General features: G+C 44.0%; 1 protein-coding gene across 1 annotated transcript in view; it reads left to right on the top strand.

Moving 5' to 3' along the window:
• Positions 1–5,075: 5,075 nt before the first annotated feature.
• Positions 5,076–14,236, top strand: part of MOSMO (modulator of smoothened) — a gene marked incomplete at its 5' end in the record, with an annotated part of 54,354 nt that continues 45,193 nt past the window's right edge. Inside the window, one exon of the mRNA XM_079945065.1 lies at positions 5,076–5,181. Coding sequence (XP_079801191.1) covers positions 5,076–5,181 — 106 coding nt within the window. The remainder of the gene's footprint in view (positions 5,182–14,236) is intronic.

The following is a 14,236-nucleotide window of genomic DNA, read 5'->3' on the forward strand; positions in this document are numbered from 1 at the left end:
TCATGCCTTCAGCAAATAGTAATCAAGCACCTATTAGTGTGCAAAGATTTCCATGGTAAACTGGGAGGTCCCAGCTTATTCAGCTGTTTCTGTGGCTCTACCCAGACAATAAACCAGGGCAGATTTCCGGTTGGATAAATCTTGTGTTGTAGTGGCTGCGACAGAGGAAATGCAAAGAGTCATCCCATTCCCTGTTACTCTCAACATCAAGGCATCTCCTGCAGGTAGCGCCTTGTGATAGATCGCCTGTTTCCTCCTCCAGTCTGGCAAGGCTTCTGTCCAGACACGAAATTAATTCTATTATGAAATGCATCCTTTTCCTCCATTTTCCTATCGGTAGAGAATGGTGAGAGTTTGAAGGAATAAAGCACATCAGCATTTAAGGTCCTATGAGGGGAGCATATCAGTGCCTGGCACACAGGGTCCATCCACCTTCCCTCCATCCCAGACTGAAAGCTCTTTATTGTGAATGCCAAGATCACACTGATTGGTGGAGCTGAAGGATACTGTGCTGCCCAGATTCCCCCTTCAGGACTGAAGAACCTATTCCTTTCCCTCCACCCCAACCCTGCCACTAGCTGAAGAGAACCCCTTGCCCAACATCACACCTACCCGGGGCAGCTAGCATCCAGTGACTGATCAATGCAGGGTAAAAAACCTGGCTCCCTCAGCCCAACTTGAACAACTCTAGAGGGACATCCCAGCTTCAGAGCTCCCTAAAGGGTCTGCTGAGGTCCTCCTATGGCTGCACTGCAACCTGACTTCTCCCTCTGCCAGATCCTGCTTCCTTCTCTCCTTCCACAGATGTGGGTCCCAAGAGCACTCCTCAATAAATGTCCTGCAACTCAAGAGTATTTCCCAGAGAACCCAACCTGCAACAGCTTGTGCCAGGGACAACAGGAAAGAGTAGATGCTAAGATGGGATTTTGGAGCTGGACCTGCTGCCCAGGTAATAATGAGGACCCCATCCCCAGTAGAGGAGAAGCATATGTAGCCTTCAGCACAGGGAGGCACTAAGATTGTTCAGTTTTTCACGAGTAGTAAAATGGAATGATGTGGCACCCACATGATCCACCTGGTGTCTCTTAGTTCTCCTTTGGCCTATTTTACAGTAAATGGACAAAAACAGTAGCCACAGCCTGAGAAGTATAGAGGTGCTAGCAGAGGGTGAGAGGAACCTAGGATGGATAGGAGAGGAGGGAAATGATGAGTATGTCAGTTACACCTTAAGGTGAGCTACAGCAGCAGCAGCAGCAGCAGCAAGAGCTATACTTTGTCCCACTAACTTTCCTCTTATAAGTTTCCCACAGGAAAAGACGTCCACCAGGGTCCTAAAGGTGCTGCTTTCAGAATAGAAAAAGAAGCAAGTGGCTCTGTGCAGCACAATGGGTGCACTGTTGCAAGTGCCGCACTGTCATGCCTAGTCCCCTTTCAGGACAGGAGAACCTAGGCCCCAGCTCTTGGGGAGGTTGTAGGTTGACTGCTCCCAGCTGTCAGCTCTCTCAAGGAACTGTCCTTGGCTGGAGAGCCGCCTTACCCAAGGTCATGCCCCATGACTAACATCCAATGACTGGTCCATGCAGAGATACAAAGGCTTGGTTGGCCCCTTTACTCCAACTCAGAACAACTCAGAACAGCCATCCCAGCTTCAGAGCTCCCCCTGGGCTCTGCCAAAGCCTCCTGTGACTGCACCACAGTCAAACTGCTCCCTCTGTCCAATCCTGCTTCCTTCCCTTCCCCCACAGGAGTCGATCCTAAGAGCACACCCTAATAAATTTCCTGCACAGTAGACAATAATCTCTTGTCTCCAAGTCAGCTCCCGCAGAACCCAATCCGTGAGACTAAATGAGACTTGAGCTCAAGGCACAAACTATTAACCTCTGGATTTAGCTCTTTTGTTTTGTCGAGTCCCAGAAACCCCAGGTGAACACATGTGGTGCATCCACCACATTCTTGGCCTGGATGGTAAACTTAACCTCCAGGGAGGTAGTGTGTTCTCTGTCCTGTCAGGTCAAAGATCCTCCTTAAAGAGAAGAGTGATTGCACACTCCCCTCCACAGCTCTCCCTGAGGTCCCATTTGGATTCAGCCTCTGCTGGGCTGAAGCCTACCATCCATCACCATAAAGCACGCTGTGTTCACGGCCCTTTAACAACCACGGAATGACTATTTATGACTTCAGGCTGCCAGCATAGCTCCCTCCTGGGGGCCTTCTATGTTCTTCCGGGTCCTCAAGGCTTTTCTGCCTTAAGTAGCCTCATGGCTCATCCTCTCTCTGAATAGAAAAGCCCTAGCTGGTTTGCTTAGGGGTGAGAGGATGGGGAAGTTCTATCACTGAAGTAGAGTGCCTGACTCTAGGAGTCTGTTGGTCAGATAGGGGAAAGAGGCCCAGAGAGGTGACATGACTTTCCCAAGTTCAAGTCAGTAGCACAGGCGGGACTAAAATATGGTTCTGTATTCTTTTTACTCCATCACGCCACCTGTCCCTAACTCCTAGGGTTTGTCTCTATTAAAATCTAGATTGAGATATAGAGGAGAACAGAACTGATCTGTCCTGTCCTGAGAGACTTGAGACTTTGAAACACTAGGTACATTGGCAAGCAAGAATGAGACTTGGGGCTAAAAACAGCCCCAAATTAATGGGATTAACGGGAAATCTGTAAACAGAGTATTTGGTCCTACCCATGCCACCCACCCCACATCCTGGTTGGTAAGGAATGGGATAGGTGACTATTGTCTGTAGTGATTTGCAGCTATTAACCTGGTTAAAAAAATGTTTTAAATCCTTTTAACCGTGTACTGGTTGTTTTTATGCTTTAATCTTAGATCCAGAACATTTCGTGGAGGGGCAAAGGCTGGAGGGACCAGGAATGGATGCCTGGGTAGAAGGAGGGATTTATACTTGTATTGTTTAAACACAAGAATCAAGTAATAGTTCCACTTAGCTGGAGTTAGAATAGGTAAATGTTCCAACATTTCACCCTAGGATTCTCATCAACTGCCCAGTAGTGAACATCAGTGGACATTATTTGAGAATTCAGGACTGTATAGTTGGAGTTTCTTCTATTACTTGGCAACAGAAACACCAGAAAGAAGCCAAGAATATGACTCCACCAAACTTCTCCAGTGTTTAAACAACAATAAACAGTGAAACCTCCTGCAGTAATGTGATATGCATTATGTCTAAATCCCTGGAACATATAAATCAGCTTGTATCAGTTTCTGTGGCAGAGGAAAAATGAATGGTTTAATAATAATAATAAAAAACTACCCCCCCACCCCCAAGAGACCAATGTTTGGACAGGAAAGTCTGCAGGCTAGCAATCAAACTTCCTTGCCCAATCTATGTGGTGATACTGATAACTCTGTGCACTTCTGCAAGGCTGTTGGATTGGTGGAATTTGAAACTTGCTGAGTTCTGTGGACATGTAGGCATTCCAAAAATAGAGACAGATGTCACTCTTCTAGGTCTTTCTAGAGATGACCTAGGTGGCGTTTATGGAGAAAATGAGCGTCTCATGGGGAACTAACTGGGAAGGAAAGAGCTGAACTCAAAGTCAGGGTTAATGGTGGTTTAGTCCATGAGCCATGGAAGATAAGGAAATCTCCACTAGATAGCAAAACTGTATATGGTAGGCCATCTGTATTGCTAATAAATTATGCCAATGTCTTGTTTATTTTCTGATTCTCCATCCAAGCTAAGCCCCTCCCCACATCCCACCTCAATAAACAGTATCATCAAACACCCCATTACTCAGGCCAAAAATTTAGGAGTCATTCCCTGAGTCCTCTCTTTCTTTCAACCCCTCCCCCGTTTATCAGCAAGTCCTTCCCTCTGCCTACAAAACATCCAATCTGCCCATCATCCCCTATCTTCACTACTCTCGTCCTAGCTAAAGCTACATTTCTCTCTCTCCTGGACTACTGTGCTTCTTAACTGGTATCCCTGCTTTCATTCTTGGCCCTCCCCACCTACAATCAACACTCTCTTTACAGATTAAATAAGCCCTTGTCACTCTCATGTTCTAAACCCTCCGGTGCCTTCCCGTTGCATTTAGAACAAAATCCAAACTCTTTATCATGGCTCTTAAAGTCCTGCATCTGGTCTCTGCCCACCTCTGTCTTTTCTTACCACTCTCCAGCCACACAGGATATATTGCGGTTCCTTGAACAGGCCAACGTCTTCCTTGCCCGCTCCCCGAATGTCCTTTGCACTTCCTTTTCCCTCTGTCTGGAACAGTCTTGCCCAGATCTTCATAGATCAGGTTTTTATGAACCTGGCGTTCTCCATGTAACCTTCCTTCCCTGACTATCCTATGTACCATCGCCGCCCCCTAAACCCCCCATCAGACCGACCCCCAACTTAATAGATCAACACCTAACATTATTTTTATTTTAAAGATCAGTTTTTAACAGTTTCCGTTTCTTCCCCACCAGGAGGTAAGCTTCCTAAGAACGAAAACTTTCTCTCACAGGTCCACTCCAGCAGCCCCAGCACCTACACCTACAGTGCCTGACGCACAGCAGGTGTCCATAGCCATTTCCTAAAAGGCGCAGTCCCGGGGCTGACAGATAGGGCAAAGGCAATGGTAACACAAGGTGACAAGGCGTTGTCACCGACTCCCTCCGCGGGCTCGGGGCCGCCTCCTGCTGAAGACAGGCGGCTCCTGCCCTGTCCAGGACAGCGAGGCGGGCGGCCGAGGAGAAGTCGGGCGGATCGGGGCCCCAGGCGGGAGGGCCGGAGGGTCCGGGTCGCGTGCCAGGGCAAGACCGAGAGGTCGGAACGGGTTCGTCGCCGGCCGGGACCCGGAGCCGGCCTCGCCAGCGCCGCGGCTTCGCTTCCGGGTGAGGGGCGGGCGGGCCGAGCAGTTCCGGGGCGGGCGGCGGTTCCGGCTGTGCGGGCCGCGCCGCGGCTGCTGGTCCCGGGCGCGCGGAGGGCGCGAGCGGCGCGCGGGGGCCGAGGGGGCGCGAGGCGGCGGCGCGGGGTCTCCTGGCCCCGGCGGCGGCCCATGGGGCGGGAGGCGTGAGGCCGCGGCCTGCCCGGGGCTCGGGGGGTGGGGGGAGCGGGGCGGGGAGATGGATAAACTGACCATCATCTCAGGATGTCTCTTTCTGGCCGCCGATATCTTCGCCATCGCCAGCATCGCCAACCCGGACTGGATCAACACCGGGGAGTCCGCCGGTGAGCGGCGGGCGCGCGGGGCCGGATGGAGGACTGGCTGAGGGCGAAGGGAGGGGAAGGGAGACCCGACTGAGGAGAAGACCGGGCTGGAGGGTGCGAGGCGGAGGCCGGCCTGAGGAGAAGGGGGCGGAGAGGCGATCCGGGCTGCCGGGCCGGGTGGCCGAGGGGCAGAGGGGATGGCGAAGGGGACTCGCGGGTCGCTAGCGGGACCCCCGGGCGGAGGGGAGCGCGCCCCAGGCTGAGTGCTAAGTGGCGGAAGGGCGAGGAGACCTGGGCAGGGCTGGCGGTCCTGGACCGGGGAGGGAGAGTGAGGGGAGACAGCCGGCGACTTGAGGGACCGTGGAGGAACGAGCTTAGTCCTGGACTTAAACAAACAAAAGTCAAGGTGGGAGACGGGAGGAAACTGAGGCGCACTGTGAGGAATTAGAAACCCGCCGGGGAGGCGGGGGCCGGGAGCGAGGCAGCCTATGGAGTGTGAGAGACACCCGAGAGCTGATGGTCGATGAGAGACCAAGAGGAGTCGGGTCCGACCGCTGACGTCCCCCCACCCCTCCCTAGGAAGCGGCGTCCGGGGGAGAGGTCCGGGCGGGGCCGGGTTCATGGTGCCGGGAGCAGTGGTGCCGGTGGAGGGCGCCGGATGAGAGCCCCCTGCCCGCGCCCCCGCCCAGCCCCTGCCCACTTGGCAGTGTTTGAGATGCATGTGGCTTCCGAGTTTCCCTTTGACGCCTGTGTGGTTATAATTTTGCTTTATTTTAGGCCCCGGAGCTGTAATAACCTTAATAATAAACTTCATTTTATGGAGCATCACAAAACGCTTTAGCGATCCTAATAGTAGTTTCAAAATTAAATAACACATTAGAGTTGCAGGCAGCCCAGTAGCAGTGCCTGCTGTAACACCACGGAGTTGTGGGCAGCAGAGACAAGGTGGCGCCCTCGGGAAAGAGGCAGGCATCTTTCTGAAGGGTATCCTAGGTGAATGCCCTTGCACGATTTTTCTCAGCTCGGGCCACCCTCCACCCTCCCACACACACTCACTCACTCACACTCACCCAGACCTGTGAGACCAAACCTTTAATTAATGTAACAGCTGCCAGGAGAGCTGATGGGAATAAAGGAATGAGCTTATTTTCTAACTGCTTGTTCAGTGCAGATGAAGGGAATAATGGGGGGTGGGAATGTCAGACTCCCTCCGTGAATAATTTGTTGTAAGAATGTATCACTATGCTGTCAAACTTACTTCTTAAGTATTACTTATGGTTCTGTATTTATCCTGCAATATTTTTAGCCCTTAAAAAAAGCTGTGGCTGGGACATTTGTTGCTTCCTCCTCCGTTCTCTCCCCCATCTAGACCTAGTAACACAAAATCATGCCGTCAGATTTACTGGTTATTAAAATAACACTCTAAAAATTTCTGCTCCTTTTCTTGCCTATATAGTCTTAGCAGAGCTCTTAATTGTAAAGCATATATGATTGTTATGTGACCCTATAGAGGTGTTAGCTAATGCTACAGTGGTAATATTGCAATATATAAATGTATCAAACACTTTGTGCACCTTAAACATACACAATGTTATATGTTAATTATATCTCAATTTTTTAAACTGTAAAGCATATAAAGAAAATATCAATGATTTAGAATTTGATGAAACTATGGGCTTTGTTTCTGAAAATGCTGGTGATGTCATTGTTAGTACTAGTTTATAGTTATATGTGTGATGTCCAGTTCATGACCTGTTGTTGTTTTTATCCTGATTATGTGTGCAATGACTCCTTTTATGAGACTTTCTTTGAGACTTAACATACTTAGGGGCAAAGAGGTTCACTGTTCTAGCAGATCTTTTTTTGTAAAGAAGTTTCAAGTGGAATCCCAATGTATAAAATAGACTAAATGTCCATGGGAAAGATAGAGCTGAGAGAGGGAAGAGAGAGATAAGTAATAGCATAACATTCCTGAGATGTTATGTTCTATTATATTTGAAAGAAAGCAAGAATAGGATGAATACAACTCCTTCAAATTAGGCAAAGTCATCTGCTGTGAGTTGCCTTGGAGATGGGAGGGACAGAAGTCCAAGGTTTGAAAGAAGTAGAAGATGTTTGAAATAAATAGTTGTGAGAGAAAGCATGCCAACCAGAGACAGTAGGGTTATCTAGCAGTGTGGACACTTCATTGAAGTCAGTGGTCGTGAACATACAGTGTGATAACGGATCTGCTTTGTTGACTGTCTCTGGTAGTGCTCAACTACTTTGTCACCAGTGTGTGGTGAAAGCCAATAGAAGGCTTCATTCAGGGTTGGGATTTGCCAGATACATGCAACAGAATGACAGAGGAGCAAAGGTGTTTAGGGTGTTAGTCAAAATATTGTAATGATGGCTCATGAAATCTTAGCTGGATAAAGAGTGAAAGGGAAAAGGGAAAAAGCTGGTATATTGGTCATTGAATAGCAGTTGGTATATGGTCAGTGGAATAGTTGACCTGGGCCCAGTGGAGCTGAAGACTTGACTGGGAGTGATTGATACAGCAGAATGGAAGGGCAGGGCATTGTGGGCACAAGGTCCAGAGTGTGACAGTGGTGATGTGTGGCTGAAGTGGCGTGGAGGCGGTGATTTTTTTTTCTAACAGTTTCCCTTGCCATCTCAAGATATCTTCAGTTAAATATTCTGTGGCTAGAAAGAGGAATAGGAGGAGATAGTAAGAACAGGGGGAAATTGTTCAAAATCGTATCTAACCCGTTTTTTTTGGCCTAACCACTGTACTGGCAGGGAATTCCCTAACCCGTATTTCTTGCGGCTAAATATGTCAGACAATAAGCCCCCCAAAATGTAAAATGAATGAGATGGTATGGTATGTTCCTTTGCTCACTCTTGTGCTTTTGCATTGTGATAAGATGCACCTGAACTTTGCCTAGTGTTTGAGCTTGTATGCTCACTGTACACTTTTACCTGGACAGATCCAGTCTTGAGTTTAAAAAAAAAAAAATCAGTGCAGAGTTATACTTTCCAAATCAATGAAACATTTACAGGAAGTTCAGTTAAGATCTCAGAGGTGACAGGACTAGCTTTATGCTAAGATCTGCATAAAAGTGACTTCACCTGGTAGCAAAAAGTTAATGTGTTGATTCCCTTTGGTGCATTATACATTGTACAAAAGTCTTGATTGTGATGTTTTTACTGCAGTTTTTTAAATGAACAAAATATATTTTGAAAATAGAACTCCTGGAGCCTGAAAGGTTCTGTAGAATGTAGTTTGAAAACCACTGCAGTAAACTAGTAAGGGAAAGTTTAGGATTCAGATCCAGACTTTATCACTTACTAACTCTGTTACTTTGGAAAAGTTACCTAGCCTCTCTCCTTATAGTTCCCCTTCTGTAAAATAAGGGTAATAATAGTATCCATCTCAATGGGTTGTTGTGATGATTAAGTTAATCCATGTAAAACATTTAGAACAGTGCCTGACACATAGGAAGTGCTCAGTAAAAGTTAGATATTGTTATATTGCTGTTCTAGTTTATAACAGGTGTCGGAATCCCAATTTTGAAACTAAAGCTCAGAACTTATTACTGTGAGAACTGGCACAGTTTCTTTATTAGATGTTCTTGGAAATGAAGAAACATCAAGAATAATATAGCCAGGCTTAGTGTAAGTCAAATAAATTTGTCTTCCCTCTTGGCTTTGGACTTCTCCATCACTGTTTCTCCTCTTTCAGTCTCTCATCTCCATATTCTAGTGTCTCTACTCCTCAGCTTCTACTTGAACTACCACAAAAGGAAATGAAATATCCTAAAACAAAAAGCTGAGTAGAAGAACTTCCTAAAATCCCAACTAATAAACTATATTACCATAATATTATGGACCGTGCTTCATACCAGCAGTTTTTATAGTACTGGCCCCAATACAGAGAAAGCGTGTTGCTTTAATTTTCATCTGTGTGTGATAGCATTTCCTGAGTTTGTTCTAATAGCTTGCGGATTATGCACAAACTTTTAAAGATATAATGACTGCCACCTTATTTATTTATTTTTTTACTCTCATTCTTTTTCTTTTTAAAATTGTTTAGATTGGATGTTAGGGTGTTTAAGGAGTCTCAATAACACCCTCTTCCCTACTTATATTCTGAACTAATTGAGAAAAAAAAGAATAAGATAATTAGGAGCCAAAATATTATTGATAAAGAGGATATTGGAGAATGTGGCTTATATCCTTGGACAAGTCGCTTCCTCTTACTGGGCCTCAAAATTGAACAGACTTAACTGTCCAATCCCAGGCAGGACTTGGGACCTGCCCTATAAGACTTCCAGCATGAAAGAACAGAAGAGATGAATGCTCCCTTTAGGCAACTTGCTCCCAAGGGCAAAAAGTTGGACCACTTATGCCCAGTTTTTTCTCCTGAACTGTCAGTCAGATGAAGTCATTCCTCCTGATCTGAGAAGGATTGAGTGAGGGGACGCAGATAAGCTAAAATATTCTAACAGCCACACCTCTACCCCGCCCCTCATGGATAGAAACATCAGAAATGGGAAAAAAAGCATTACCTGGTTGAAACCCAGGATATGGCTGGCATTTTGCAAGGAAGAATTTTCTTTTTCCTCAAGTACAAAGACTGGCAGATGCTTGGGGAAATAAAAGACTTTGTGGGGAGGGTTTCATTTCCCATTCTGTTACTCACTATGCTCTCCACAGGAAATGCTGGTAAACCTCAGATAGGGGACTGTGGGCTTGACATCTATCACATAAGAGTTCAAGATCTTTAGGTAGATCCTAGCCTACAAGTTGGGAGTCTTTGGTTTAAAGCATTAAAATTACAAGCTTCCCAAGCAGACCCGTTTATTAAATACTAGAAAATTGTTAAATAACAAGCCCTTTCTCCTGAACTGTGACAACTTCAGTAATCACAAAGTTGGTTTGGTGTGAAGGAGCTCTGTAACATCAGTTGTTAAACAAACAAACCTATCTATAACTTTGTCTTGTTAATCATCTTGGACATGACTTACAGAGAAGGACATAATTGGGTTACCTAAGAGGGCAAAAATCTTGAGATTGTGCTTTTCTTTAATTTAAAAAGCATTAACAAAACTTTTTCAATGGCCTTTTGAGTCTTTTTCCAGTAAATTTCTTTTTTAAAAACAGCTTTATTGAGATATAATTCACATAACCATAAAATTCACCTATTTAAAGTATACAGTGCAGTGGCTTTTAGTATATTCATAAAGTTGTGCCACCATCACCACAGTCAGTTTTAGAATATTCTCAGTACTCCAAAAAGAAACCCCAGATGCCTTAGCTATCACCCTCCACCTTCCTGGTTCTTAGTCAGTCTACTTTCTGTCTTGGTAGATTTGCCTATTCTAGACATTTCATATAAATGGAGTCATACAATTTGTGGTCTTTTGTGATTGGCTTCTTTCACTTAGCATAACATTTTCAAGGTTTATCCATATTATAGCAAGTATCAGCAGTTCATTTCTTCTTATTGCCAACTAGTGTGGTATATCCCCGTTTATTTATCCATTCATCAGTTGATGGAAATTTGGGCCAGTAAATTTCTTTGCCTTCCAAGAATAACATTTCTTCATAATGGTAAAGGGGTATAAAATTTTTTCCTTGTTTTTTTTTTTTTTTTAATGGAAGATTTTTTTTTTTTTTGGCTGCGTTGTGTCTTTGTTGCTGTGCGGGGCTACTCTTCATTGCGGTGTGCGGGCTTCTCATTGCGGTGGCTTCTCTTGTTGCAGAGCACGGGCTCTAGGAGCATGGGCTTCAGTAGTTGTGGCACACAGGCTCAGTAGTTATGGCTCATAGGCTCAGTAGTTGTGGCGCACGGGCTTAGTTGCTCTGCGGCATGTGGGATCTTCCCCGACCAGGGCTCAGGCCCATGTCCCCTGCATTGGCAGGTGGATTCTTAACCACTGCGCCACTAGGGAAGTCCTCCTTGGTTTTTTAAAAAGTAACATTATCAGTATTATTTATTTCAACATATCAAATAAGAACTTTGAATAAAAATTCAAAGACCTCACAGCTAGAGAGAGAAAACCCGCACGCCACAACTAGAGAGAAGCCCTTGCACTGCAACGAACAGACCACGCACCACAATGAAAGATCCTGCATGCCTCAAGGAAGGTCCCACGTGCCACAACCCAGTACAGCCAAAAAGAACCCCCAAAATCAAAGGCCAGTCTTTTTACACTGCTCACAGGTCATACTCGAAACTTGAAATCACTTATAATACTGTGAATTTCACAGCATAGGCCAGATTTTCCAATATGAGATTATATTTCCTGAACAAAGCATTTATTCCCTTTACAACCTTAGTTCCAGAAAGCCTCTGTTTTTACCATTATCAACAGAGATGTAGCCACTTCAGGATGAAGGGTGTAAGCTAGTTGGCCTAAAAGTTTGGAGAAGGGGAATTTGGGACCAAGAACATGGACAGAAGCCATGAGAGAATGGAAAAATCTAAGAGGAAGGAAATTCCGAAAAAGATATTACAGAGTGATGACTGCTGTTGCATTTATTAGACGCAACCAGACTTGTTGAATTTTTCTTCACTCGACTGCCTGAGCCCCTTTCAAAGCTGGCATAGTAGGAGTCGTATACGTCAGTCCTCCACTGTTCAGCTTAGTGTGTCCTAAAATAGTGTTGTTGTTTAACCCCTTTCCTCATAAATATTGAGTTTGTATTGGAGTTGCAGTGTAGTAAAATGGTCCTATGGGATTTGAGTCAGACATATCTAGATTTGATTCTTGGATTCCCTTTTTATGAGTTTTATGATTTGGGGCATGTAATTTGATTTCTCAGCTGTAAAATGGGGATGATATATTTATCTCAGAGGATGCTTGTGAGAAAATAAAATGTGGCATATGAAGAATTGGCACATGGTCTAATACATAGCAAATGCTCAAATGTTAGTATTATTATATGAAAGATCAAAACATCTGAGTTTAAAAATATTTCCCTTTTGTATTATTTGTGTTATTTATTTACTTATATCTTGCCTTGTTCTAAAAAAGATTTAAGGCAACACGATGTGTCTGTATTGAATATTTCTGAAGTCCTACTTGGGGGAGGGAGGTCTCTGGGAAGACAGACTTTGAGGTCAGTTGTAGTGGTGATATAAGCTTAATGGGATACACGTAAGTACCAAAACCAAGGAATGCATTGGGTTTATATGTTTCTGGAACAGACTAAAGAAGTTTTCTAAATGAAAGGCAGCCTGGCATAGTGGAAAGGGCTCACAGCTTTGGGGGCTAAATCAACATGTAGTCAAATCCCAGTCCCACTATTTGCTAGCCATGTAATTGATCTTAGACAAGTTGTCGTTGAGGGTTTTTTATTAATAAAAATTATATCATTCAGATGTACTTAATACCTCTTGCAGTACTTCCAATTGTTATGCAGGTTCAGACCCCAACTTTCTGTTCTTCTGTAGATTAAGAGTAATATCTGCAGCGCACTGTGAAAATCATTTATTTCGTAAGTTTTTTTTTTTTTTGGCTGTGCTGGGTCTTCGTTGCTGCGTGCGGGCTTTCTCTAGTTGTGGTGAGTGGCAGGCTACTCTTCGTTGCGGTGTACGGGCTTCTCATTGCGGTGGCTTCTCTTGTTGCAGAGTACAGGCTCTAGGCGCATGGGCTCAGTAGTTGTGGCACATGGGCTTAGTTGCCCCGTGGCATGTGGGATCTTCCCGGACCAGGGATCGAACCCGTGTCCCCTGCATTGACAGTCGGATTCTTAACCACTGGACCACCAGGGAAGTCCCGGAAGTTATTTTTAAAGGGATATAGTGGTCTGTAAAGCTTTACAGTTGGAGTATAGAGAGTCAATTAGTCTCACCTCAAAGGCTGAAAATGAGTTTGAAATATATGAGATAGTTGTTTCTTAATAGAATAGTACAACTGAATAGCAAATAGTACAACTGTACAATAGCAAATAGTACAACTGAAAATGTAGTTTTTGTTTATGGCATAAAATTTCTTCTAGTTGTCATTAGCTTCCTCAGTGCAACTGTGAGTCTTTGAATTTTTTCATACCCCATTTCAATGCATACTTAAGCAGTGGGCCATATTACATAATCTTATAGGGGAAATTTAGACATGTAGTAAAGTATTACTGTTTATGAAATTGTTATTATTGAATTATAAATAAGAGCTTAATCGTGCAACCTGAATGGATAATTGTTTACATAGTGACTTTGTTTTGTATCTTCTAAGTAACCCAAGAAATTAGGTTGTACAGTGACAGCAATGACAATGTATAGGTATAAATTTCATATTTATAACTTTGTTTATGATGATTTATGTAAACATGACATTCATATCTTTTTGGCTGTCAGAATGTTTTATTTTCAAGCACTGAAATTACACATTTTTTCCAAGTACTTTTTAGAATTCTTTGCCCAACTAGCAGCTAGCTGCTGAAAAGTTTGATACTTATAAAACCTGGTCCACTGGTAACAACAGGTTGGGGGTAGTGGTAACATTATTTTATTCTTTATTGACTGTAGACTGATGAAAAAGTAATATTTAGCAAAGCTATTGTTGAAATGCTAGAGAGGTTAGATAAGAGCATGAGGGAACCTAAGGATCCTTAAAAATCAAGGTACCTAAAAGTAAATATCTGGATCAAAATCACTTTTCAATAATATACCTCTGTAAACTTTACTATGTATTCTCTCATTAGCTGTAAATTATAGCTAAATTACATATCCTTACTGAATATGACATGGGCAAGTAGGATGCAGTAGTCCTTTGGGATTTATTACCTTAGAGTTGACAAAATAAAGATTTGGGTATTGCTATTAATGATACTTACATGTATTTATGAGTATATATAAACCAGCAAGTATAATTTGCTTACATGAAGTTTCAGTATATGACTTCAGTTTTGAAGCAAACATTTCTTTGAATTGCTGAATTTTTTTTTTTAATTGGGAGGAAAAGACTGCACTTTTTATGTCTCTTTATACTAGCTTTGCTATAAATAAAAGGTCACATTTGGTATTTTGACACTTGCTGTTGTGTATATTGAGCAAAAAGGCAGCTGCTGACTTTTAATATAGATCTGTTCA

Source organism: Stenella coeruleoalba (genome assembly GCF_951394435.1).
Source record: "Stenella coeruleoalba genome assembly, chromosome: 15".
In the NCBI taxonomy this organism is placed as follows: Eukaryota; Metazoa; Chordata; class Mammalia; order Artiodactyla; family Delphinidae; genus Stenella; species Stenella coeruleoalba.